Genomic DNA, 25,706 nt, shown 5'->3' on the forward strand with positions numbered 1-25,706 from the left:
AGTGAATTCAGGGCATTTACAATCCAGAAAGCGTGGAGGTGGGGGTCAGTGGGTAGAATTATTTGGATTTCAAGGGTGTGGGTAATCCTGGAGGGGAAGAGCTACTGTATTTATTTTCCTACAAATTTATTTATACCTGCCTCCTTCCAGAGAGGGTTTGAGGTGGCTTACAAAAATACACACAACACAAGGTAAAAAACAAGTCGCTGAGGAAATCAGGCCGAGGGGAAAATAAGAGTAGGAAAAATAAGACCGAGTCGGCTCGCTAGAAGTGGGCCAAAAAGTTGGCCAAGTTTTCCCACAGCCCACTCGAGGCGAAGTCCCTCTCTCCTCCCCGCCTCCGTCTCAGGGGCGGCCACGCGTCCCACACGGACAGGGAGGGCTGCAACCGAGGGAGGGGACCGACAGGACCCTCTCCGCACCTCTCCAGCCGCCAGGCCGCCAGCCCGGGCCCGGGCCTAGCAGCCTCGGCGACCTTGGAGAGCACGAATTGGAGGGGCGCGCGGCTCCGGGGGGCAGCCCGAGCCCACACCTGGGTCCCAGGGTGCTGGCGGGGGGCCTGTGATCTGGGACAGGGTGCTGAAGGCTGAGGGATCGCGCCTCCACGCCATGCCGCAGAGGTTCCCGCGCTCGAATCCGAACGCCCTCCAGCCACCTCCACTCAACGGCCTACTAAGCGCCCGCTCGGCGCCCAGGGCACAAAGGTGGAGGGAGCGGCGCGATCCACCCGCCCCACCCCCACCCACCCGCCAGACAAAGGGGCAGGCCGCCCTTCCCCCAGCCTCCTTCGCGGGCCCCGCCGCCCTCTCCTCCCCTCCCCTCAGGCCGCCCTTCGGTGACTTCCTCTCCCCTCAAGGGGCGGCCCCGGGACTTCTCAGGAACTGCGTTTCACCTGGGCGCGGGGCGGGAGCAGGCGCGCGGAGGGCGGCCTCCGGGCCCACCCCTAGGCCGGGCCGGCACCAGGCCCGCACCCTCCCCTTTGAACCCGCGCTCCCGGCCCTTGGCGCCTTCCCGCCCAGGCGCCCCCGCCCCCACCCGGCCGAGCACGTGCTGCCCGGGCCCCGAGCGCTTCCCGCCGCCCGGGTGGGAGCTGGGTCCACCCCCCGCCCGCTCCCCACCCCCACCGGAAACATTCCTGCCACATTCCTGCAACTGCGAGGCCCAGCCCGCCGCTCCCCACCCCGCCTCCGCGCCGGGCCCAGGGCTTTCCTGCGTCCCCTCCACTGCCGACTCGCCCCCTGAGGAGGGGGCTGGGCCAGGGCCTCGGCTGACCGGGGAGGAAGAAGGGGAACAGAGAAAAACATGAGTCACAGCCGTGTGTCACTGGAGCGCATTTCAATTCCCTGCATCACAGGAGGTGTGGAAGGCCGCCTCGGGGACGGGGCGCGGGAGGTGCGCCCAAGAAGGCCCCGGGCCGGCCTGCAGGGCGCGCCTCTCCGCCTGCGCCCTTTCCTCCCCCACCGCCCTCCCCGCCATCTTCCCCTTTGGCTTTCTTCTCGCTCGGTGCAACAAGTCTTTGTTAAGCCGGCCGCCAGGCGGGCCAGGCGTGGCGGGAATGGCCTGCGTGCTCTGCCCCTGCCCTCAAAGCGCTTCCAGGCGACCTCTGGTCCACCTTTTATTTTTATTTACAGTCCCAGCGGAAAGGCCCGTGTCCCCAAGTGGGTCTGCGTATCTCCAGGACACCCTTCAAGTCACATCAAGGCATGAAGCCTCCCTCGGGTGTACCTGCCAATGAGCCAATCGTTGGTTTCGCTTGAAGGCTCCACCTTGATCATGGCTTGCTGGTGGCCATTAGTAAAACACTTTGGATTTCACAAGTTTCACGTTTGAATTTCACAAGACTTGTATCTCACCAATCAGCCACACGCGGGTTGACACTGAAAGGCACAGGCTGACACCTGTCCGCCCAGGGGAAATCTACCAGCCCTCTATCTCGGTGAGGGGGCGGAGTGTAGGCCGCGGAATTCTTTAACGAGCGCGTTTCTCTCCACCCCCTCGGCCCGCGTGGACGCCCGTCCACACCCGCACGCCCCGCCGGGGCCGGGCCCACACGCCCAGGAAGCCCCTGCAGGTGACTCTCCTGGGGACCCTGTACCAGGGAGGAAGGATGCCCCCACCCGTCAACACCCCCCGCGAGAAGCTCCTTCGTTGACTTCTCTGTTCGTGCCTTCCCACACCACCTCCGTCCCGGACTGCGAGGAGTGGGCGGTCGACTCGGGTTCGCAACCCAAGCCTCCCACACGCCCCTCCCCGCCGTTAGCACCCACCCGCGCGGCAGCGGCGGCTGGCGGGCGGCCGCCCTTTTAAATCCCCGGGCTCATTTGCATGGCCCCGCCCCTTGAGTGACACGGCTGGCGCGGGCGGGCCCGTCCCCCCTGCCCCTGGGTCGCTCTTTTTAAGCTCCCCTGAGCCGGTGCTGCGCTCCTCTAATTGGGACTCCGAGCCGGGGCTATTTCTGGCTCTGGCGCCGCTCCAAGAAGGCGTGAGTTCGCGGCCGCTCCGGTGGCTTCTTTTTTTTATATCTATAATTTAATTAAATTATTTATTTATTGAGGCCGCGCACGGGCCGTGCCCAGCTTCCTGCCCCTCGCCATCCTTCGGGGGAGGGCGAATATTTTTGTCCCCCCGCCTGGCTGTGACACATAAATACCCCGCGGGGGCCTGGGCGGCGAGCACGCGGCGGCGGCGGTCTCTGAGCGCCTCTGCTCTCTCTCCCGGTTTCAGATCCGCATTTGCTACCAGCGGCGGCCGCGGCGGAGCCAGGCCGGTCCTCAGCGCCCAGCACCGCCGCTCCCGGCAACCCGGAGCGCGCACCGCAGGCCGGCGGCCGAGCTCGCGGTGAGTCGTCCCCGGGGCCCGCGGCGGCGGCGGCGAAGGGGGACGCCCGCGCCCCCGCCCGCACGCCGCCCCTCCTGCGAGCCGCCCGGGGCTGCAGCGCGCGCCGCCGGCTTTATTCCCAGGCCGGGGCGGCGCGAGCCGGCGGCGGGGGAGGGCCGCGCGGCGCGGGGGCGGGCGGCGGGGCCCGGCTGCTCGGGGAGGACGCCCGCACCCCTTCCCCCGCGCCACGGGCGCCCTGCGGGGGGCGGGGACCCGGGAAAGGCGCGCGGTGGGGGAGGGGGCGCGCGGCTGCGGCGAGCGCGAGTTGTGCACCCGGCGGAGCCCGGCGCACCTCACACGGCGGCCGCTCCCGCCGGAGCCCGAGCACGGGCCCTGATTGAGGGGCGGGGAGAAACACTGACTGCAGCGCGGCGTGAGAGTGGGGGGTCGAGCACCCCCGCAGCCCAAGGAAGTTCTGGAAGTGAGGGATATGGGGAGGAACCCCGAAATTGGGCCCTACACCCTCGGCCTTTCTCCCGGCGCCCCCTCCGCAGATGAGGCCGGAGCGCGGGCCTGGGTTTGGGGCTTCACCCCGACCCCACCTCTGGCCTGGCCCGCGCGTCTTCAGCCCCAGGGGCCAGGCCTGCCCTCCGCCCCCACAAACTGGTTTCGCTGCTTTGCTGGGCTCTGTTGGAACTAGTCCCTTTGACTCCCCGTTTCTATTTTATTTTCTTCTGGAGCTTTATTTTGTGGGGAGGGGACGGAGGGAGGGTCTTCCTTTCCCCTCGCCCGCGCGCGCCAGGTTTCCTGCCCCAAGGCGGGCTTGGGTGCCCCCTCTGGCAGGAAGTGGGGCCGGGTGCACCCGCGTGGCGTTGCATGCGGTCGGGGTGCGCTCCTTTCCCGCGCCTGCAGGAGTGGCCTGCGCCCCTCCTCCCCCTCCCCACGCACCCTGGCCCCGGGTCCCGCCGGCCTCTAACGGCCGGGCCCGACACTTGCAGAGTCACCCTGGGGCCGAGTCTGAAGCCCGATGCCTCGGGGGCTTTAGCCGCTAGGCGGGTAGGCCAAGTGTCAGGTTGAAAGGGTCTCCGGGAACCTACTTTTTCCTGTTCGCCAACTTGCTGTGTGACCTTCGGCAACTCATCAGGCTTCTCTGGGATAGCTTTTTACGGGGGATGGGGAAGAAAATAAGGGAACCCCCAAGATAATTTCCTGGTGCCTTTGCTTGCAGAGTCCTTAAGCATTTGAGGAGCAAACTTGGCGTGCACAGTGTATGGAGGAGACAAGCTTGAGGCCCAAGCGGGCTCATTACAAAGTGAGGGATTGGGGTTGGGCCCTAAATGTAGTTCCTCCAAGACAGGCCTCTGATGTTCATGAACAGGTGGAAGAGACGAGCGTTTCTTGGCCACACTGGAAAGGGCCTCCGGCCTTCATTTAGTTCTCGGGGGGTTGGCTGAGGGGGATTAAAGGGTCCTCAGCAGTAAGAGGTGGGAGGGGGCACCAGATGGTATGAGAGCTTCCAGGGAGACCCGCCAAGATCCCCAGGCCGACCGGTCCCAGGCTCTCTGGGATTCCGGACTGGCCTTGCCCAACTGGAACCCCCTCGATGAGGGGGCCTCAGGCAGACCTTATATGAGGTCAGCACTCGTTTAGTTGATTAATTTTGATGTTCAGTTTGAAGGGGGACCTGTGGTGTAATATAAGATTCTAATCACTGCCTGTAATTACAGAGCAGGCCAAGCCACTAATGACGGAGCAGTATAAGTCACCAACTACCTTGTTTAAAAGGATATCTAAGTCTGAAACATTATAAGATAGAATAATTACCAAAGTCCTGCTGTCTGGAGGGAGGTCCTGGGCCCTCCAGAAATCACAAGTTTGCAAAAAATGTTTTTTCCTCTCATTGGGGTAAAAACTTTTTCTTCCTTTTTTTTTAAAATTAGGCAAGGGGTCCCACCTAATTGCCCAGGCTGGTCTCGAACTCTTGGCCTCAAGCAGTCCTCCTACCTTGGTCTCCCAAAGTGCTGGGATTACAGGCGTGAGTCACCTCACCTGGGGTCTAGTTCTTATTTTGGTTAGAGCGAAGATTTCTTTCTATTATTTTAAGTTTTTCTAAACTATTACCTAGTTTGATCTTGAAGCAGTCAGGAGGTAGTTGAGGCAGGTACCTTATAATTACCTTGATCTTACAGATTGAAAAGCTTTCAGAAGTAGAGCCTCTTGGGCCCACCCCTTACCATGGGCAGGCAGGGATTGGTTACTGGAAAAATGTGTAGTGTAGGCCTCCGGGGTCTCGTCCTTCTGTAGCCTGGGATTGGAAGGACTAGGATGGAGATGTAAAGGACTGTGCTTTCTAAGCCTGTAGTACAGTGTCTTCCCAAATACAGGGTGCAGGACCTCCTTCTAATGGGAAGCTTTAGAAAAACTCAAAATTAATGGGGTTAATTAAACCCCTTGGGAAGAAGGAAGATGCTAAAAAACGACCAAGAAGGTTTTAGGATGAGTCTTGCCAGGGGGCCAGCTAGGGTCTTGTTAGATGGGTGCATTTCAGTTGGAGAATTCCCTGCCCATCTGACGAAGTCCCATTTGACTCAAGTTGGGCAGAGGAAGAGGAAAGGGAAAGAGGAAGATGCTTGGCTTTGGGCTCCCTTTCCTTCCTCATCTCATCCACTGCAGCTTCAACATCCCTTCTCGTTCCCTCAATTATACCAGTCTTTGAATCCCGGGGATTTACCCTATGTGAGAACAGAGCAGAGAGCTAGTGGGTGGGTACCACCCCTGGCTATGTGATTGGGTTTTTTTGGTCCTGAGGCTTGGACCTTGCCAGATAGGCAATATCATCAGTGAGGTGGGCAGGGCATTGATGTCCATAGCTGCCAAATCTCAAGGTCTTATTCTTTCCACTTTCTTCCTAGTCCCCACTAAGCTGCCTGGGTTGGGTTTTCTGTTAAAGAGAAATAGCAGTGGCTGGCTACAGAGGGAGGGGATGCTGGCAATATGTCAGACCCCACCTCCCCACACCTTTGCCCCATGGCGGCCTCACCCATGTAGCTAGGTCTGGGCTGGATGTACCTCCTGAGTCCCCCCCCGCCACCCTGATCTGTGGGGGCAGTGTTAAGGCAGGACAACAAAGAGCCCTTCTGAACAGTAGATAGATAAGAAGCTGATTAGGGCCAACTGCCCTGCCCCACCCTTGGCAGCATCTAGGGCTGGGCAGACCCCTCCATCCCGGGCAGAGTAGGAGACCTGGAAGCGTAATTTTCTGCAGTGTGCCTTGAAGGTATGGATGAGGGGATAGAAAGGGGCTGGAGTGAGATGTTTGTCTAAAAGCACTTTTCCCTCTTTCAGCATCCCAGCCATCACTCTTCCACCTGCTCCTTAGAGAAGGGAAGATGAGTGAATCGAGCTCGAAGTCCAGCCAGCCCTTGGCCTCCAAGCAGGAAAAGGACGGCACTGAGAAGCGGGGCCGGGGCAGGCCACGCAAGCAGCCTCCGGTGAGTCCCGGGACAGCGCTGGTAGGGAGTCAGGTGGGTGTCCAAACCTTTGCTTCGCTTGCTTTATCCTTTGGGGCTAGGGAGGTGCCTGGCGTTTCTTTCAGCAGGCGAGAACACGCTTGGAGGGTGCAGAATGATTCTGCGTCGTAAGTGTGCAGGTGTGTCCTCCTTCTATGTGTATTCATGCCCTGCTTGCAACTCTGGTCAGAGCTCTCGAGACCCCAGGAGAGAACCGGGGGCCGGGAAATTCAGGAAGAATTCTGAAGCCAATGGCAGGAAGTCCAAACCTAAAGCACCCCAGAGGTCGTGTAGCCAGTGCTTACTTAAAACATCCACGTTTTTCTTAATTTCCAGTCTACCGTGGACCAGTGTTTTTAAAATACAGTACAGATGAATGAACAAAAATGAAAACATACACATAGATGCCCAGGGTTTTTAATCATTAGATTCGGTGCATGTAAAATGGCTCTCGTCAATTTACTGTTAAGTTTCTAAATACTTATGGTCAGTTCCTGTACTTCCTCATCCCAGGCAAGAAACAGGTGCCTGTGTGGGCCAGCGCCTGTTCATGTACAGGCCATGTTATGAGTAGTTCAGGAATGGGCACTGCCCCTGGCTCTAAATGGAAACTGAAGCCCAAGAAGTGAAAAATGTTGAGGAGCTGGTGGCAGTGCCCCTGAGAACCCTGGTGCTGCTCTCCCCACAAGGTCCCATGAAAGGATGAGGCTGCCAGCCTGGCACTGTGGGGCACCCTAGAGAGCATGGCCACTTGAGAATGGGGGACTACGTATTGGCCTCTTACAGAGGCAGTTGTCACCCAAGTGGGGGGTGGCTATTGGTAAAGCTCAGTTACTTCCCTTCCCTGGGGAAAAGGTGAGAGGAGTCGAGGTTGACTCCTGCGCCTTAAACCCAAGGTAGGTTGTTCACCTGCAGGTTTTTCCTGTCTGTAAGGTGGAGAGTGGTCTGTGCTGACCTGGGCCTAGGGAGACATGAGCTGTGAGGAGTCTGCTGTGTCAGAATTCGGCAGCCACCTTCAGAGCCTGTGGTGGGGGCATTCATCCCCTTAGCCTAGCTCCCTCAGCCTCCCTTCTTCCCCTGCCTGTTAGCCCTGGTCAGTGGGAGCTGTCAGGAGGGGTGTTGGGTTACTGGACCCTGGTTATGGGCAGCCCCCTAGGAAACAGTAGCTGGCACGCCTTCACTGCACACCTTCTATGCATTATGCAGCAGCTTTTTATTCTATCTAGGGCTTATTAAAATTTCAGTGACAATGGCAGCAGAGATCTCTGGGGTCCGGGCATAATTCCCCCTCTCTGGGGGCAGCCTGGATGGGGTCCAGGTTTGCAGGTGCAGGCAGGGAGTATGTGTCCAGCATAGGTCATCTGAGAGGGTGGGCAGTGATCATGGCCCAGTGCTAGATAACCATATATTACCGATGTAATCTCAGGAAGTCTTCACCATTTATAGATGAAGAAACTGAGGCTCCAGCATTAAGTGTCCTGCCCAAGATCAGTGTCAAAACTGAGACTTGGGCAAAACCATCTACCAGTGTCTTTCTGTCCCCAGAATGCCTTTCTTAGGGGTCTTCTGGGCTCTTGTCATTTTGTGTCTTAGAAACCTGCAGGGAAGCAAGGGAAGGAGTAGGAGGCGCTTGGTAAAGACGATCAAACAGGGGCTTTGGATCCTGAAGGGATTCCTAGGTCGGGGTGGTTCTTGGTTCTTGCTGATTTAACCTTATTGAGGAGGCAGAGGGCTCTGTCTTCTGAGGGGGTTGAAACAGGTGGTGACTGTTCCTGACTACCCCCTCTGTCTTTACAGAAGGAACCCAGCGAAGTGCCAACACCTAAGAGACCTCGGGGCCGACCAAAGGGAAGCAAAAACAAGGGCGCTGCTAAGACCCGGGTGAGGCTTGAGATGGGGCTGCCCCTGGGTGGGTAACTAGCAGAGGATCCTCTTGTTTGCTCATGGCCACGGCTGTGGGGAGGTCTGGGGGAAGGGCTCAGTCATGCTGGACCACCCTGAACAGGCAGGTGGGTCTGCCTCTCCCTCACCACCAGGCATCCGGTGAGCACTGTTGAGCAGTTTGGACTTAGGAGATATTTTCTCTAACGGTCTAGAAAACCACCACAACTCCAGGAAGGAAACCAAGGGGCAGATGCAGTTGTGCACCCCCTTCCCTGGCACAGGGGTGGCAGTGGGCCTTTGCTAATTGGGGAAAGTGGGGCGATGACTGAGGGCTCACTTCTGTGAGGTTGGTCCTGCCCAGACAATGGGGAGATCAGGTCAGAGGTCCATGGCTTTCCTGATCTAGAGAAAGGCAGAGTGGGGAGAGTGGAGGGTCCCTGCCAGCACCTGGGCTGAGAATGTTAGCTTCTCCCCTTGGGGTCCCCTGGAGCCTGAAGGGGTGGGGACAAGCAGCAAAGGCCAGATTCACAGTGGCATCAGCCTTTCAGAAAAGTTGTTTTGTTTTTTATTTTATTTTTTCTAAGACACGACTCATATCCTCTGAGTCATGGGTGGAGGCGGGAGTAGGGGGCGTGTGTGTATGTTGAGGGGGCAAATGTGGCTGGCCAGTCATCGCCAGCTGGACTCGGGTGGGCCTGCTGGGTGAGAGTGTTGGGCCGCCCTGAACAGGCAGGTGGGTCTGCCCCTCCCTCACCATCAGGCATCCGGTGAGCACTATTGAGCAGTTTGGACTTAGGAGATATTTTCTCTAACCGTCTAGAAAACCACCACAACTCCAGGAAGGAAACCAAGGGGCAGACCCAAAAAACTGGTAGGTGAAGAAGCAGATTGCTGCTGGCCTCCTGGGCTCTTTTGGGGGAGGGTGTTAAGAACACACAGCATCTGATACTATGCACCCCTTATGGAAAGGCTCTCCCTGACTTGCTGTGATATCAGATTTTACAGAAGTCCGGAGAGGGGAAGGTGCCTGGCCTGCGCCTTTAAAGGTCTGTGCCCATGAGAAGTGAGGGGTCCCAGGTACAAACCAGACCACATCCCCCTGACCTGCCCTGGTTGTGTGTGTGGGGTCCTTCCCTCTCCTGCTCCTAGAATACTTAGAACTTCTAGGGGAGATCTTGGAAGTCATCTAGTCTGTGTCTCCCTCAATTAGAGATGAGGAAAGGAAGCCATAGGGGGAAGGTTTATCCTTCCTATGATCCTCTTGAGAAACAGCGAAGGAGCTGGGCCCTGGGAGGGGTCGGCACTGGAGGTCTGGTGTGATCCATCACATGGCACAGTGGGGCACTATCCACTTCTGGGCCCCCAAACAGCTGGCAGAAAGGCTCAGTGGGCTGAGTAAGGAGGCTGCCTCTAGGGGGCCACTGCAGTTAGGGTCACCCCAGCCTTCCAGCTCCTGGTTCTCTCCTATCCACAGCCTGCCCTCTCAACTCCCTGAAGCTGTCATTCCTCGAGCTGAGCTGCCGCTGGGGTGGGGGGGTTAGGGGGCGCTGCTGGCCAGGCCCCAGGAGTGAGTAACAGGAAACAAGCTGTTTTGGAGTTTGTGCCTGGCACGGGGGCTGTAGCCCCGTGTGGTGTCCCGACATTCCCGCCCAGTGAGTGGCCCCGGCGGCACACACTTCCCCTTCCTCCCCACCCCGACCTGGGGTCAGCCCTCGGCCACCCCGGAGGGCCAGGGCGCCACAGCGTAGCACCTGTCCCTGTGGGCCAAGGACCTGGTTTCCCAGCACCCACCAGATCTCATGTACCTTCCATCCATCCCTTCGTATTTCCTCCCCACCTCCTCTTCTCCCCTAGGGAGCCAGTCACATCCTGGAGCTCAGTGCTGCCCTGAGCTCTGCCCTCCGTGGGCCTGGGGGCCAAGGGGGCTTGGCTTCTGGCTCTGGGTGAGAGCAGCATGTGTGTGGGGTTTTTTCCTCCTTTTAAATTATTTTTATGAATGAAGCCGGGCCGTGGAGGTTGCTGAGTCACCCACACACTCAGCCCTGACTCATCCCTCTTCGGGAGAGCCAGGGAGTGCAGGGAGCGGGTGGGGGCCAGCCTCTGGGGGTGGAGAAGGAGGGTGGCCAGGCCAGAGCTCACACCAACAACTGCCCACCTCACAGGAGAAGGAGGAAGAGGAGGGCATCTCGCAGGAGTCCTCGGAGGAGGAGCAGTGACCGTGCGTGCCGCCTGCTCCTCACTGGAGGAGCAGCTTCCTTCTGGGACTGGACAGCTTTGCTCCGCTCCCACCGCCCCCGCCCCTTCCCCAGGCCCACCATCACCACCGCCTCCGGCCGCCACCCCCATCTTCCACCTGTGCCCTCACCACCACACTACACAGCACACCAGCCGCTGCAGGGCCCCCATGGGCTGAGTGGGGAGCAGTTTTCCCCTGGCCTCAGTTCCCAGCTCCCCCGCCCACCCGTGCATACACACATGCCCTCCTGGACAAGGCTAACATCCCACTTAGCCGCACCCTGCACCTGCTGCTTCCCCACTCCCTTGGTGATGGGGACATTGCTCTCTGGGCTTTTGGTTTGGGGGCGCCCTCTCTGCTCCTCTACTGTTCCCTCTGGCTTCCCATAGTGGGGCCTGGGAGGGTTCCCCTGGCCTTAAAAGGGGCCCAAGCCCCATCTCATCCTGGCACGCCCTACTCCACTGCCCTGGCAGCAGCAGGTGTGGCCAATGGAGGGGGGTGCTGGTCCCCAGAATTTCCCCAGCCAAACTCTTTGTCACCACATAGGGCTCACACCTTTCGTCCTTTCCCACCTTCCCTAGTCCCTCCACTAGGTTGGACAGCCCCCTTTGGCTACAGGAAGGCAGGAGGGGTATGAGTCCCCTACACCCTTTTCACTGTGGTCCCAGCCCCCTGGCCCTCTGCCTGGGATCTGAGTATATATTGTGGTGATGGAGATGGCAGTCATTTATTGTCCAGGTGAGGCCCGTGAGCCCTGTGGCTACCACCTGAGATGGGCTGGAGCTGTTCCCCCGACCCTACTTTGCTTCTGCCACTCGGCCATTTCCCCCTCCTCAGATGGGGCACCAATAACAAGGAGCTCACCCTGCCCACTCCCAACCCTCCTGCTCCTCCCTGTCCCCCAAGGTTCTGGTTCCATTTTTCCTCTGTTCACAAACTACCTCTGGACAGTTGTGTTGTTTTTTGTTCAATGTTCCATTCTTTGACATCCATCATTGCTGCTGCTATCAGCGCCAAATGTTCATCCTCAATGCCTCCTGTTCTGCCCACAATACCCTACCCCAAGATACTCTTCATGGGGAAGCGGGGCTGGGGCATGGCAGGCTGGGTGACCGACTACCCCAGTCCCAGGGAAGGTGGGGCCCTGCCCCTTGGATGCTGCAGCAGAGTGAGCAAGGGGGCCCGAATTGACCACAAAGGGTGTAGGGCCACCTCCTCCCCCTGTTCTGTCGGGGAGGGGTAGCCATGATTTGTCCCAGCCTGGGGCTCCCCCTCTGGTTTCCTATTTGCAGTTACTTGAATAAAAAATATCCTTTTCTGGACTGGAGTCTCCTGTGGTGTGTGCCCCTACAGTCTGGGGCAGGTAGGGTGGGTGACACTTTTGCTCTTGCCCCCATCCTTCAGGCTGCAGGAAGGAGGGAAAATAGCACTGGAATTGCCTCCAGGAAAGGTCATTTGAAGCCCCCTTTGATGAAATCAACAACTCCTAGTCACAAAACGTTTTATTTACAAAATATATACCGAATGTTACACGTCTGGCCCCATCACCATGGAAACAACTCCAAAGCCCTGGGTATTTATGCCCAAGCCAAGCCCAGGAGGGCTGGAGAAAGCAAAGCTGTCTCCCAGCCGCCTCCACCCCAGAAGGAAAAGCTCCTTCCATTGAGTGGCTGTGGGTGGGTGGTGAGCTTGACACCCACAAAGGGCAGAAGGCCTGGGGACAGTGAGGTGATGGTGAGGGCCTGGGAAGTGGGTGCCACTGAGTGTGGGCAGAGGGAGAAGTGGAGGCCCGGTACCCAGCAGCAGGAGCCGAGTGACTGCAGGTGGGCAGGGGTAGAGTCCCACAATGGCGCCAGGTGGTCCAGGGCTCCAGGCTCTGAAGGGTGGGGCAAGGAGGTCAGGTCACGTCTTGACATCCAGCAGTGGCATCCGCTTGTGCTGGTAGCCACTCTGCCAGCCATGTACCACCTGTGGGGGGAGACCACACCGCAAGGCTGGGTTGTATGCCCTGGGAGTCTGCGGCACTCAGTTACAGCCCACGTAAGCAGAACCAGGCTCTGGTTTCAATGTGGAAAAGTATGGCTGGGAACAGGGCTAACCGCCCCACTTGCCTCATTCTCCCCCTGTGCTTACCTTGGGATCTCCCATGTCACAGAGCAGCTCCTGCTCAGCCTCATGCAGCTCCTCGGCTGGGTCATAGCTGTACATGGGGAGCAGGTGATGGCGCAGCCGGTCCACCCTGGGGAGCAGGGGAGGGGGACTCAGCCTAGGAGGCCCCCCAACCCTCACCAAACACCTGGCTGCCCAGCCTCCTCCCTCTCCCAGGCAGGGGCACTTCCAATGGATGCCTTTTGGGACACACTTTAGCTCCAAGAATACAACCGTGATTCTACAAAGGAGCTCTCCCTAGTAAGCTGACGCTGGGGCAGGGAAAACAAATTTCAGGCTTGTATCAGGATGGCTGAAGGACATCTTACAGAGAATTCAGAGGCTATGAGCAGGAATTTCAGAATGGGTGTGGGATTAGGGCGGGCGTGGGGACAGGGACACTCACCGTTTTTTCTTCTGTATATACATTACCTGCAACAGAGACAGAGCATTGTGGGGGCTGCTGAGCCCAGGAAGGCCCACAAGCAGAGAGAGGCTCACCTCCACCTCCACACCCTTCACTCCCTCAACAGGACAGTGGGGCCTCTGTGCAGCCCCTGCCTTAGCAAAGCTGTGGGTGTCTGTGTGTGTATATGAGGGCTCCTTACCACAGCCACCACCACCCCGACCAGGGTGATGAGGAAGAAGGGCCCCAACACATAGCCCACCATGGAGTCGCTGTTGGCCTGGGGGGCATTGGGCACAGTGGTGTTACTCATGACATCGGCAGCTGGAGGGCTCGGTGGTCAGCATGGGCAGGGGTGCCTCGGGAGGGCGCCTCCACTGGGCTCCCTGGGGAGGAGGAAGAGAGGTTAGCAGTTGCACCCAGGGTGACATCCAGACCCTGGATCCCTCCCCCAGAGCTGGAGATCTCAGACAACGGGTCCCAGGTCAAATCCTGGGAGGAGGGATCCTCCAGGTAGATGTACTGGGTGTAACCCTCCAGCGAGTCTTGGCAAATCCTGGTAGGAAAGGGGATCAGGGGAAGTCCTGGATCCAGGGCTGAGTCCTGCCCAGCTCCTATCCCTAAATCAGGGCGGTGCCCAGCTCAGATGTTGGCCAAACATTTCAAAGTCTCAACTTCTGGGGAGAGATTAAGTGCAGGTTTCAGGCGCCTGTCCCAGCCCTTTTAGGCATTGGGCTGCCAGCACCTGTCCAGTGGAGCAAAATGTATAAATGAGGGCCACACAGGAGGGACCTGCACTGCAGCCGGGAGTAAGGTGGGAGCATCTGAAGAAGCCCGCTTCCATCCTGGTCCAATCCCACTTCAGGTGATGGGTCCCATGCCTGGGTTCTATGCCCTTGTCCCTGGTGTCACCTCGGACATATAGCTGGAACACCCTCTCCCCCATCGGTCTCGTGTGTCAGGGTGGACACGGGTGGGTAAAGCTGGATTGTATCTTCGAGATGATGTCACCTTCCTCCTGTCTCCACCCGGGGCTCCGCCCAGGTCCCTCCCCTCCTGGCCTGAGCTGACAGGCGGAGGTGGAGAGGGTCAGTCCCCATGACAGAAGCAAAGAGATCCTCCTGGGGCGGTTTGCACGCTGATGGCCCAAGGTCCGGGACCCAGGTTCGCTTGAGTCTCTATCAGAGGGCACGGTATGAGGGACCTACCCCCGTGTCCGTGGGGCACGGGGCATCGAGCTTGCCCTTACCCAGTCGTATGCTCATCGTCCCAGGTCAAGGGGGCATGCCAGGGTGGGGAGGGCGTCAGGCCGCTGCTAGGATGCTGGCCAGCAACAGCGGACAGGAGGTAGTTCCCACGGCGCTGGGAGGCTCAGGCCGGTGGTGGGGGGGGGGTGTTGGGGAACGCGGAGGGGCTGCCCCGCGCCCTAACATCCTGGAAGCCCGACACCCCGAGGCGTGGACCCGTGCCGGCGCTCTGCAGCCCAGCCGGCCTGGCCATGCCTTACCTCCCGCCGCTGCAGCCCCGACAGGAACGCCCTCGGTTGGCTCCCGAGCCCCGGAAAAGCCGTCAGGCGCGTGATCAAAGGACCCGGGGAAATGGGCTGGGCCTCAGCACCCGGGCGCAGCCAATCCGGTAGCGGAAGGCGGGTGGCCTGGAGATTTCTGGAGCCGCCAATCCGGAGGCGGGGGTGGGCGGTGCGAAGGTGGGTACAGTGGGGCTTACTGCGTCCGCCCCGCGGCGGCAGGGGGCAGCCGAGGGCTGCGCAGCTGGGGAGGAGAGCACGGGGCGGGGCGGGGCGCGAGCAGTTTCTGGGCGATCCCCTGCGCCCATCTCACCCCTCTCGTTGCAGCCTGAGTAGGGTCGCGCCGCGCTCTAACGTTGAGCCCAGGCCCTTTGTGCAGGACCCTGCTCCGGGCCCACTCGGCCTCCATCTGAGTTTGTTGCCTGGCCTTCGGGCTATGCTCTGGGCTACCGAGGGCCTGGGGACGCCCACCCTCTCTGCGCCTGTCTAAACGTCTGTAAAACAGGCTATGAGGATTATTATTATTATTACTTTTTTTTTTTTCAGATGGAGTCTCGCTCTGTTGCCTAGGCTGGAGTGCAATGGCGCGATCTCGGCTCACAGCAACTTCCGCCTCCTGGGTTCAAGCAATTCTCCTGCCTCAGCTTCCTGGGTAGCTGGGACTACAGGCGGACACCACCACGCCCGTCTAATTTTTTTGTATTTTTAGTAGTTTCGGCATGTTGGCCAGGCTGGTCTTGATCTTTGACCTCAAGTGATCTGCCTGTCTCAGCCTCCCAAAGTGCTGGGATTATAGGCGTGAGCCACCGCGCTCGGCCTATTGTGAGGATTAAATGATGACATGAGTACGGAGCCTACCACATTATGCCCCGAAAGGTTAAATTCCTCCTGTTCACCTGTTTTCAGTTTTAGAGACACACGAAGCAGCGGGGTGAGCTCCCCACGGGTCACAGGCAACTTGCTAGGTCGTTAAACTTTGGTCAAAGCTTTTGTGGTCTTATCATTGAAATGACACATATTTACTGGGAAAATCTGCATAAGGCCAGTGGAGTTTACCAGTGTCAATATCCTGGTTGTGATTGTTACAGTTTTGTAAAATGTTATCATTGGGGAAGTTTAAGCAAAGTGTACACAAGCTCATTCATTCATTCATTTGAGATGGAGTCTCACTCAGTTGGCCAGGCTGGAGTGCAGTGGCTTTATCCTGGCTCACTACAACTTCTGCCTCCAGGATTCAAGCGATTCTCCTGCCTCAGCCTCCCAAGTAGCTGGGGCTACAGGTGCCTGGCAGCAACCCTGGCTAATTTTTGTATTTTTAGTAGAGATGGAGTTTCACCATGTTGACCAGGCTAGTCTCAAACTCCTGACCTCAGGTGATCTCCCTGCCTCGGCCTCCCAAAGTGCTGGGATTGCAGGTGTGAGCCACAGCGCCAGGCCTCTCTGTACTATTTCTTATAACTGTATGTGAATCTACAGTTACCTCAAATGTGTATGTGTGTATATACATATACATTATTTTTTATTTATATATATAGTTTTGTAGCAGACCCTCCTCTACCCCCCAAAAATCACACACGATTGGGAAAACTGACTGGCAGATTATGGAAACCACCCAGGAATGTCAAGGTTATGGCAGCTGAACTAGGCTAAAGCCCTCCTGGGTCATCAGGTGGTAATGGGGATAAGGTATGACCTAGTTCTTGCCAGAGGAACCCTTAGGGGCAGATGTGAGGTTCTGGGAGCCAGGCCCTATTAGCCAGAGTCAGCCAATGGTACGGACATGGGTGAGTTGCTTGGTTTGCTCCAGCCACAGGTTTCCTCAGGCCCTTCCAGGGAAGGCTCGATGAGGGCAGGTCTGGTGCAGAGGTCAGACGGCATATGGGAACTTTGATCCCTTGTCTCCAGATGGGGAATCAAGGATGGAAGGAAAGGAATGAAAGAAATGCATGGGCCCAGAAGCTGAGCTGGGTCTCCTAGTACTCTCAGGCTGTGAGTCTGGAGAGGAGGGAGACCCCTCACCCTAGGCTTCTGTCAGAGCTGGGCCCGCCACGCCTTGCAAGGAGTAAGTGATGGGGTTTGAGAACTTGGACCTTGTGGCTGCCAACACACTCAACTCCGGTCTATTCCTCAGGACTTCTAGCCACAAATCTTGAGGGCTCACTATGAGCAGGCTGGTGGTCACACTGGTGAGAGGGTTGTGCGGAGAGAGCCAGTCTCAGGGCCAGAGACCCAGTAAGGATGTTACTTTCTTTTCTTTTTTTTTTTTTTTTTGAGACAGAGTTTCACTGACGCCCAGGTTAGAGTGCAGTGGCTCGATCTCAGCTTACCGAAACCTCCGCTTCCCGGGTTCAAGCAATTCTCCCATCTCAGCCTCTAGAGTAGCTGGAATTACAGGCACGCACCACCACGCCTGGCTAATTTTTGTATTTTTAGTAGAGACAGGAAGTTTCAACGTGTTGGCCAGGTTGGTTTTAAACTCCTGACCTCAGGTGATCCGCCTGCCTCAGCCTCTTAAAGTGCTGGGATAGTAGGCGTGAGCCACACGCCCAGCTGGATTTACTTTCTTTCCTCCTAGCACAGAACACCCTTGTGAGCTAGGCAGGGCAGGTGGAGCAACCCCAATTTGCAAATGAGTAAACTGATGCCCAAGCAGTGTGATGACTTCTCAGGACCCTTGGCCTGGTCATAAAGGACAGGTGGGATGAGATGACAGGTGGGCCTCTCTTCTCGGACAGCTCTCTGCTGACAGCTGACCAGAGCTACATTGGAGGCCTGGTTTCTTCCTGTGTTGAGGCTTCATATCTGTTGGAGTGCCTCCAAGTATAGCCGGGGGACACTCCAGCTCTGCCTTCCCCCTTCATGCAGCTGCCATTTCAGGAAGGAGAAGGCCAGGGTGGGCCTGAGGCCACATTGTGCCGCCCTACTGGAGTTGTGACTGCCGCCTTATAATGCTGCTGTGCTTAGTGCCTGGACTTGTCTGTCCACTTTGACTAATGACTCACTCATCCTCGTGTCCTCCAGCTCTGGAGGCACTGAATAAACCATAAAAGCGCCAGGTGCGGTGGCTCACGCCTGTAATCCTAGCACTTTAGGAGGCCAAGGTGGTAGATCACCTGATGTCAGGAGTTCGAGATCAGCCTGGCCAATGAGGTGAAACCCGTCTCTACTAAAAATGCAAAAATGAGCCAGGCATGGTGGCAGGAACCTGTAGTTTCAGCTACTCAGGAGACTGAGGCAGTAGAATCACTTGAACCTTGGAGGCGGAGGTTGCAATGAGCCAAGATTGCGCCATTGCACTCTAGCCTGGGTGACAAGCGTGAAATTCCAACTCAAAAATTTAAAAAACTAAAAAAAAAAAAAAAAGAAAAAAAAAAGGACCCTGGCTGGGTACAATGGCTCATGCTTATAATCCTAGCACTTAAGGCAAGGAATGTATGAAAAAGATCCCAGTGATCTTCTAGAGATGAAAACTACAATATGAGATAAAAGACACACTGGACAGGATGAATGGCAGATTAGATATTACAGAAGAAAAGAAAGACAAGTGAACTTGAGGGCATAGCAATAGAAACTACCCAAAATGAAACGCATAGATAACAAAGTCCAAAAAAGTGGCCAGGCGAGGTGGCTCATGCCTGTAATCCCAGCACTTTGGGACGCCAAGGTGGGTGGATCACCTAAGGCTGGGAGTTCGAGACCAGCCTGACCAACATGGAGAAACCTCGTCTCTAGCAAAAATACAAAATTAGCTGGCTGTGGTGGTGCTCCCAGCTACTTGGGAGGCTGAGTCAGGAGAATCGCTTGAATCTGGGAGGTGGAGGTTGCAGTGAGCCCAGATCGCACCATTGAACTCCAGTCCTGGTGACAGTGTGAGACTCCATCCCAAAAAAAAAAAAAAAAAAGAATGTCTTTTAAAGTCAGATGGGGTGGCTCATGCCTGTAATTCCAGCACTTTGGGATGCCAAAGCAAGAGGACTGCTTGAGCCAAGAGATAGGAGATCAACCTGGGCAAAATAGTGAGACCCTCTCATCTCCACTAAAAACTAAAAAAATATTAGCAGAGGGTGGTGACTGTGCCTTTAGTCCCAGTGGTCTTAAAATCCTGGGCTCAAGCAATTCTCTTCCCTTGGCCTCCCAAAGTGCTGGAATTATAGGCATGAGCCATTGTGCCTGGCCTAAATTTTTTTTTTAATTTATCTTAAATTTTTAAATTAATTTTAATTAAAAAATTTTTTTTAGAGATAGGCTCTCATTCTGTCACCCAGGCTGGAGTTCAGTGCCACCCATCATAGCTCACTGCAGCCTCGAACTCCTGGGCTCAAGGGATCTTCCTGCCTCAGTCTCAAGTTGCTGGGATTACAAGCCCGTACCACCACGCCTGGCTAAGTTTTTCGTTTTAGCAGAAAAGGAGTCTCGGTTTGTTGTCCAGGGTGGTCTTGAACTCCTGGGCTCAAGCCATCCTCCCAGCTCGGCCTCCTAGAGTGCTAGGACTACAGGTGTGAACCACTGAGCCTGACCAAAAAAAGTTGTTTTTTAAAGAGGCTTTTACAAATTAATTCGTGGAATTAATGACTGATGACTCCACAGACCAGGCCCCAGGGTCTGGCAAGGGGTGGACACAGGGAGGAAGAGGAGCCGAGGCTGCAGTGGACTCTCCCGGCCTGCCTTATTGCACAGGCCCAGGCTTGCCCGGCCAGCCCGGAGTGTCCCGACCCCAGGGCACCCGCTTCCAGGCTCTTTCCTACACGAGCTCGCTTTTTTGCGGAATCACTTGGGGTTCCTTGTGCAGCCCCTATGTTTTCCCACTTACCTGCCTTCGCTCGAGTGGTTTTCCCACCATCTCTACCAGTTGGAAGCCCATTGGTCTCCTGTGGGAGGCTGGAGCTGGGGCCAGGTCAGCCCTGGGCTCCCACCCCACTCTGAGGTAAGAGGTCAGTGGGGCTGGGCAGGGCCATGGCTAGGGGAGGGAGGCGGAGGTGCCCATGCTGGGCCCACACATCCCCAAGGGATAAGTGAGCAGGGACTCGGTGGGTCCTGAAGATTCAGCAGGGAGAACCCCTCACTGACCAGCCCGACAGCACAGAGGCCTGACTTGGAAGATGTTTATTCTCTGTCCCCAGCTTTCCTTCTCCTTCCCCACCTGCTCCACATTCTACTGATTTTCCCTGTTCTCCAGTTCCCTGCAGGCTGCAGCCGCCCTGCAGTGAGGCAGGAAGGGAAGTACCTGCCTCTCAGGTGAATGTGAAGGTCTGGCCCTGGGCCTGTGCAGGTAGTAGGTGTTCAAGGAATGGTCTGAACTTTATGGGACAGTGTTTTATAAGTTGAAAAACACTAGAAAAATAATATGAGCTATTAAAATTGGTCCACTCAACTTCCTCAGATGGAGTTTGCCCCAAGCAAAACAAATTTCAGCTGCACCCCATGAACCGCCAGCCCCATACCTGCCCCTCTTCTTCTCCTCCTTTCCTGGCTCACCCAAACTTAGCTTCCTTTGCCCGTCCCAGGCACAGGCCTGGCAGGAAATGGCCAGCCTGCCGTTAGCTCCTGCCCCAGGTCTGGACAAGTTCACAGGCTGCTGAGCTGAGATAAGAGTGGCAGGAACTGAGGGTTTCCTCCTCCTGGAAAAACGCCTCCCCCTCCCACTTCATTGCCATCCAGACTCAAGGCAGGAAGAGGAACCTGGGGAAGGGGCCTCAGAGGAGAGGTCTCCATCACGAGTTCATTCTGACTGTTTGAATGTCACCCTTGCCCCAAAGGGAAGAGCGTCTTTACATAACTCTCCCCACCTGCTCCCAACGGTTTCCCGCACCAGGTCCCAGGGCACCTTGCATTTGCTTCCAGGTTTTGGGGGAAGTGAAGGGGTATGTGGAGGGGGGTGTTGAGGGGACCAGCTGACACTGGCACATATTTCTTGTGCTGCGGACATCCCCAAAATGTCATTTCATTTCCAGGGTAGCTGCTCTGCACCACTTGGCTGGAATACCACAATAGAGACAAATCCTCCCTTCCTGCGGAAGGCACCTTCAAAACAGGGGCATGTCCAAGCCGACATAGTCCAGCGTAGGGAGAAGTATCTTAGAGATCTTTCCCAAAGGAGGGCACAGAACATGTAAACTGTGAAAGAGTGAGATGGCATAGCATGCATTTGGAGAACTGCAAGAAGTTCTATGAGGCCAGGAGAACACAAGGATGAGGCAGTGGCAAGAAATCAGTTTGGTGAGGTAGGCAGGGACCAACTCACAAAAGGCATTGGGTACTAATCTAAGGAGGTGGAACTTTACCCTGAAAGCTATGGGTAGGAAGAGAACAAGAAATGTTGCCAAGGACACCACAGGGCTTGGGGGCCAACGGTCAGTGGTCAGGTGACCACTTGTGACCTTTGGACTTGTCAATGTGGTAGTCACTGGCCACTGACAGGAAACTGGAGGTGGAGTAGGGGGGAGGCATGAATCCAGAGTGACCCCATGGTATATGGTTTTCTCTGGGCAGGCTCAGCTCTCACATAGGAGGGGATAAAAATGGATGGATTAATTTAGGTCTGGGATTCTGAGGGAGACGACACTGGAAGGATATGGGGACAAGAAAGATGGAGTAATGACTGGTGAATGAGCAGTGGAGGCATGGACATGGGTCTTGATGTGGCATGGGCTGAGAGACTTTGGTGGCCAGAGTGGGATAACCTTTTTTTTTTTTTTTTTTGAGACAGAATCTCCCTCTGCGGCACGATTTCAGCTCACTGCAACCTCAGCCTCCCGGGTTCAAGTGATTCTCCTGCCTCAGTCTCCTGAGTAGCTGGGATTACAGGCATGCGCCACCACACCCAGCGAATTTTTTTGTATTTTTAGTAGAGACGGGGTTTCATCATGTTGGTCAGGCTGGTCTCGAACTCCTGACCTCATGATCCTGCCTCAGCCTCCTAAAGTGCTGAGATTACAAGCATTAGCTACCACACCAGGCCTTCTTTTCTCTTTTTTGAGACAGGGTCTTACTCTGGCTTTCAGGCTGGAGTGCAGTGGCGCGATCTTGGCTCACTGCAACCTCCGCTTCCCAGGTTCAAGTAATTGTTGTGTCTCAGCCTCCTGAGTAGCCGAGATCATAGGCGTGCACCACCACACCCTGCTCATTTCTTTTTGTATTTTTAGTAGAGATGGGATTTTGCCATGATGGCCAAGCTGGTCTCAAACTCCTAAGCTCAAGTGATCCACCTGTCTCAGTCTCCCAAAATGCTGGGATTACAGGCATGAGCCACCTCGCCCAGCCAGGATAATTTAAAAAAATATTTTGTCAGTACAAATGGAGCGATTAGCTATTTACAGCATGGCCAGTGATCTGTATTTTCCACTTAGAGTTTCAAATTAGAATACTGGTGAAATTCCTTCTCATCGTGTCTACTTCTCAATCTGTGAAACAGGATTGGACTAGATGATCCCTAAAATCCTTCCTGCTCTATCATGTAAAGGCTCACTGCCGTTCTTTGTATCCTCTTCACACCTACCTAAGCCTAAGGACCACCCATCCGCCCTCAATAGATGTTTGTTGAGTACTTGATGGTCTCCCTCTCTCTCACACAAAACACCTGTCAGCATCTAAGCTCATCACCAGTGCGTTTATTCAGTGATGTTGATGTCATGAGGAAGTTCCTCCCTCTACCTCCCTAGCAACGCTTCCTGTGAGGTGTCTAGGGACAGGGTGCAAATCCAGCCCTCATTTGCCCCTCCCCACCTTCAGTTTCCCCTTGCCCCGGTCCATCTTACAGTCTGAAGTGACCAGGAGAGGACTGCCAAGGGAGCAGGTTCTGACATCAGACCCCTATGTTGAACTGCAGTTCTTCTGTTACCTTGGATATGTTACTTAACTTCCATATTTTCTTCTAAACATTTTTATGACTTTTTTCATATTTGTGAATTTATTTTCATAAATGATGTGTGAAGTAGGGATTTTTTTTTTTTTTTTCTTTTTGAGACGGAGTCTCCTTCTGTTGCCTGCCTGGAGTGAAATGGTGCAGTCTTGGCTCACTGCAACCTCTACCTCCTGGGTTCAAGTGATTCTCCTGCTTCAGCCTCCTGAGTAGCTGGGATTACAGGCACATGCCACCACCGCTGGCTAATTTTTGTATTTTTAGCAGAGACGGGGTTTCACCATTTTGGCCAGGTTGGTCTCGAACTCTTGATCTCAGGTGATCTGCCCGCCTTGACCTCCCAAAGTGCTAGGATTACAGGTGTGAACCACTGTGCCTGGCTGTGAAATCATTTTTTCCTGTTTGGTTGATTGTCCCAACACCACCTACTACAGAATCCTTCCTTTCCCCACTCGGGTGCATAGTTCCTCTGGCTCCTACCATATTCCCATGTATGCACAGGTCTGTTTCTTGGTCCCCAGCTCACTTTTATTGTCTGATTGATTTCTATTTCTATCCAGCTATTCCATTGATCACATTTAGTTACTGTACCTTTACATTAAGTCTTGATACTGACTGAACACAGGACTTCCATTGTAGTCCTGTGTTTTTTCCTGGCAGTTTCTCCAAATTGTCTTAGACATCCTTGGTGCGTTGCCCTGTGGTTTTTAGAGAAGGTTGTCTGGGTCCTTTAGAAAACAGCTTCCCTAAGCCCCATTTCCTTTACCATGACCTATGCCTCACAGGACTGCAAAGACTAACTGTGAAACAGTGACCACTACCTGGCCAGGAACACAAGAAACACAGAATAGATAGTGTCATCTTCCCCAAATGTCCGACCTGATGCAGTCACTGTTCTGTTTTAAAATCATTGTTGGCTTCCAAGGCATGCAGAGTAAAGTTCAAACACAGCCTGCTAAGCCATCCGACCCCAGCTAACCTTTCCCATGGCACCTCTGGCCTCTCCCTCCTCCCTGCCCGCTATCCCTATCAGGTTCCCCTAACACACTGCTCTGCCTTCGAACATGCTGTCCCTTCAGGCAGGGATCCCATGCATCCCTCACAGATCCTCTCAGACAACGCCTCCTTTGAGGTTAGGCACTTCCTCGGGCTTCCTTTATTGCCTTCATCGCTCTGCACTGTGATTCCTTGTGTCTGTTGGGACTCTGTGTCTTATTTAGCGAACTCAGCACAGGCCTTGGCATTTCCAAAGAGGTGCCACCATTTGATAATCACACCTTGACTTTGGTGCCACACACACTCTTTCCCTTATTTAACACAATGATCCTGAGATGTAGACTTCTTCCCCACTGAACAGGAAGGAGCACGGATGGTAATTTGTCCAAGATCAAAGAGCTTGTCAACAGCGGCGCAGAGACCTGCATCCTGGGCTAATTCCCAACATTCATATCTTCTGTTACACCAGAGAGCCTTCGGACGAATGACCATCCTTCCCTTTTCTGAATTCCTTTTTTAAAAAAATTACTATTTTTTTCAGTCTCCGTAGAGACTGTCAAAAATTGCCAATGCCAACTATATTGCAAGTCGTCATGGCGGGGTATTGGGAAAATTTTCAATTAGCAATAATCGCGCCTCGGGTAAACCTCATTGGCTACGATACTGCCACTGCGCAAAGCTCCCTTTTCTGAATTTATCTCCATCCCATTCTTCCATGGTCCTCCCACCCGAGCTCTCTCTGATATTGCTCCTTCCTACTTCACATTCCCCCAGTGGTTTACTTTTCCCAGGCTGTCATCTCTCTCATTTGGTGCCATCTGTCACCAATCAGGTGCCTCTGTGAGGACTGTGTGTCCTAGGTTTAGCACATCGCTATTATTCAGAACACAGAACATGGAACCTCATGGCTGCATCTTCAGATGCTGAGATGTTAGCTGGATGTCACAAGATCAAGGATGGGAAATAAACCCTTCACCGCCGAAATCTGCTGGAAACCAGAAAGCAAGCAAGGCCATGGCTTGTAACACCAGGCTTTCTTGGAGCAGTTATCAGGTCTTCATAAACGGAAGCCAGACTGACTGGGGATGAGCAGGAATTCTACCAACTCTAACTGGCTTAGAGGGTCAGAGCCACCACCCGGCATGTCAACAAAGGATAGAGGAAATGCGAAGCTGGTCCCCACAATGTTAGGAGCTGCGCTGGTGTCCTTGGGGCTGATTTCCTCTCTCCACCCATGTCCAAAATTTTGGAGCGTCTCTTTAGATTTCTCTCTCTCTAGCCAGAAGTCCTGCAGGCCATTGGAAGACCAGACTGCAGAAAGGTAATCCTGAACCTTGCCATTTGCCCTCTGAGAATAAAACAGAATCATCATGTAAATGTGATAATGGACCAGCTTTAGAATGGTCCATAATGATCTGACATGGGCGAGTGGGGTGTTTCCAGAACACTCATGTCCCAATTAGAGGTGGCCAGTTGATGGTTTCCTGAGTACATCACCAGTTTCAGCATGTATGAGCTCATAGCCTCACCATACACACTAAATCTGGCCAAAGAAAGAATCCTTTGATGGAGGAAGGAAGGGTGATCATCATGGAATGAACAGAGGAAGGCTGTAGAATCAGAATTTTAGGGGGAATGGGTTCCCTGACCAACTGATAGGGAATTTGTCCTGTGGTGAAATGAAGTCAAGAGGCTGTTTATTGCTGCTCAGTAACCAACACTGTGCTTTTTTTTTTTTTTTTTTGGCTTCCCACACAGCCAGCCAGTACGCAAACCAGGTAACTTTGATGTTTACCATCATATAAATGGAACCAATTATTGGCTGGGTGGAGTGGCTCAGATCTGTAATCCCAGCATTTTGGGGGGGCTGAGGCGGGTGGATCACGAGGTCAGGAGTTCAAGGCCAGCCTGGCCAAGATAGTGGAACCCCATCTCTACCAAAAATACAAAAATTAGCCAGGCACAGTGACGGGTGCCTGTAATCCCAGCTACTCAGGAGGCTGAGGTAGAGAATTGCTTGAACCCGGGAGGTGGAGGCTGCAGTGAGTCGAGATTGTGCCACTGCACTCCAGCCTGGGCAACAAAGCAAAGCTCTGTCTCTAAATCAACCAACTAACTGATTATCATCTGGGCACAGAGATTTGTGTGTCTTGTCCTGGAAGTGACTTATCTTCCACTGACTCCATCAGGTTCCTTGGCTTATACTTGACCAGTGATGCTGCCAACAGAGTCCTATCCTAGCTGCCAGCTTGTCTTGGTGGATGGATGTTTCTGACTTATAGGCTGTTCATTGTTGTTTCTCTGTCTGCCTCTGCATTTCCAGGTGC

The 25,706-nt window shown here is 55.0% G+C and overlaps 2 protein-coding genes and 1 non-coding gene across 12 annotated transcripts; 1 reads left to right on the forward strand and 2 right to left on the reverse strand.

Annotated features, from left to right (window-relative positions):
- Nucleotides 1-2,270: 2,270 nt before the first annotated feature.
- Nucleotides 2,271-11,768, forward strand: HMGA1 (high mobility group AT-hook 1). Of its 9 annotated transcripts, none has more exons than XM_032253449.1 (6): nucleotides 2,271-2,482; nucleotides 2,725-2,838; nucleotides 6,163-6,341; nucleotides 8,124-8,207; nucleotides 9,031-9,081; nucleotides 10,373-11,768. In XM_032253449.1, the coding sequence occupies exons 3-6, from the start codon at nucleotides 6,207-6,209 to the stop codon at nucleotides 10,424-10,426; spliced, it is 324 nt and encodes a 107-aa protein (XP_032109340.1). In that variant the 5' UTR covers nucleotides 2,271-2,482; nucleotides 2,725-2,838; nucleotides 6,163-6,206; the 3' UTR covers nucleotides 10,427-11,768. The 9 variants fall into 9 exon arrangements, 7 of the variants coding, with proteins under 7 accessions (XP_032109340.1, XP_032109344.1, XP_032109342.1 ...); XM_032253451.1 differs by having other exon boundaries at nucleotides 2,325-2,482; nucleotides 6,163-6,308; XM_032253453.1 differs by lacking the exon at nucleotides 9,031-9,081.
- Nucleotides 11,769-11,926: 158 nt separating this feature from the next.
- Nucleotides 11,927-14,637, reverse strand: SMIM29 (small integral membrane protein 29). Of its 2 annotated transcripts, none has more exons than XM_032253457.1 (5): nucleotides 14,508-14,632; nucleotides 13,263-13,386; nucleotides 13,001-13,026; nucleotides 12,580-12,685; nucleotides 11,927-12,414 (listed from the first exon to the last, which is right to left on the reverse strand). In XM_032253457.1, the coding sequence occupies exons 2-5, from the start codon at nucleotides 13,311-13,313 to the stop codon at nucleotides 12,349-12,351; spliced, it is 249 nt and encodes an 82-aa protein (XP_032109348.1). In that variant the 5' UTR covers nucleotides 13,314-13,386; nucleotides 14,508-14,632; the 3' UTR covers nucleotides 11,927-12,348. The 2 variants fall into 2 exon arrangements, with proteins under 2 accessions (XP_032109348.1, XP_032109347.1); XM_032253456.1 differs by having other exon boundaries at nucleotides 11,931-12,414; nucleotides 13,203-13,386; nucleotides 14,508-14,637.
- Nucleotides 14,638-23,920: 9,283 nt separating this feature from the next.
- On the reverse strand, nucleotides 23,921-24,060 carry LOC116533762. The gene has a single exon (XR_004261441.1). It is a non-coding gene; the product is annotated as a U4 spliceosomal RNA (small nuclear RNA).
- Nucleotides 24,061-25,706: the final 1,646 nt, after the last annotated feature.

The sequence above is a fragment of the Sapajus apella genome, unplaced genomic scaffold (assembly GCF_009761245.1).
Source record: "Sapajus apella isolate SASKATOON/1434 unplaced genomic scaffold, GSC_monkey_1.0 scaffold83, whole genome shotgun sequence".
In the NCBI taxonomy this organism is placed as follows: Eukaryota; Metazoa; Chordata; class Mammalia; order Primates; family Cebidae; genus Sapajus; species Sapajus apella.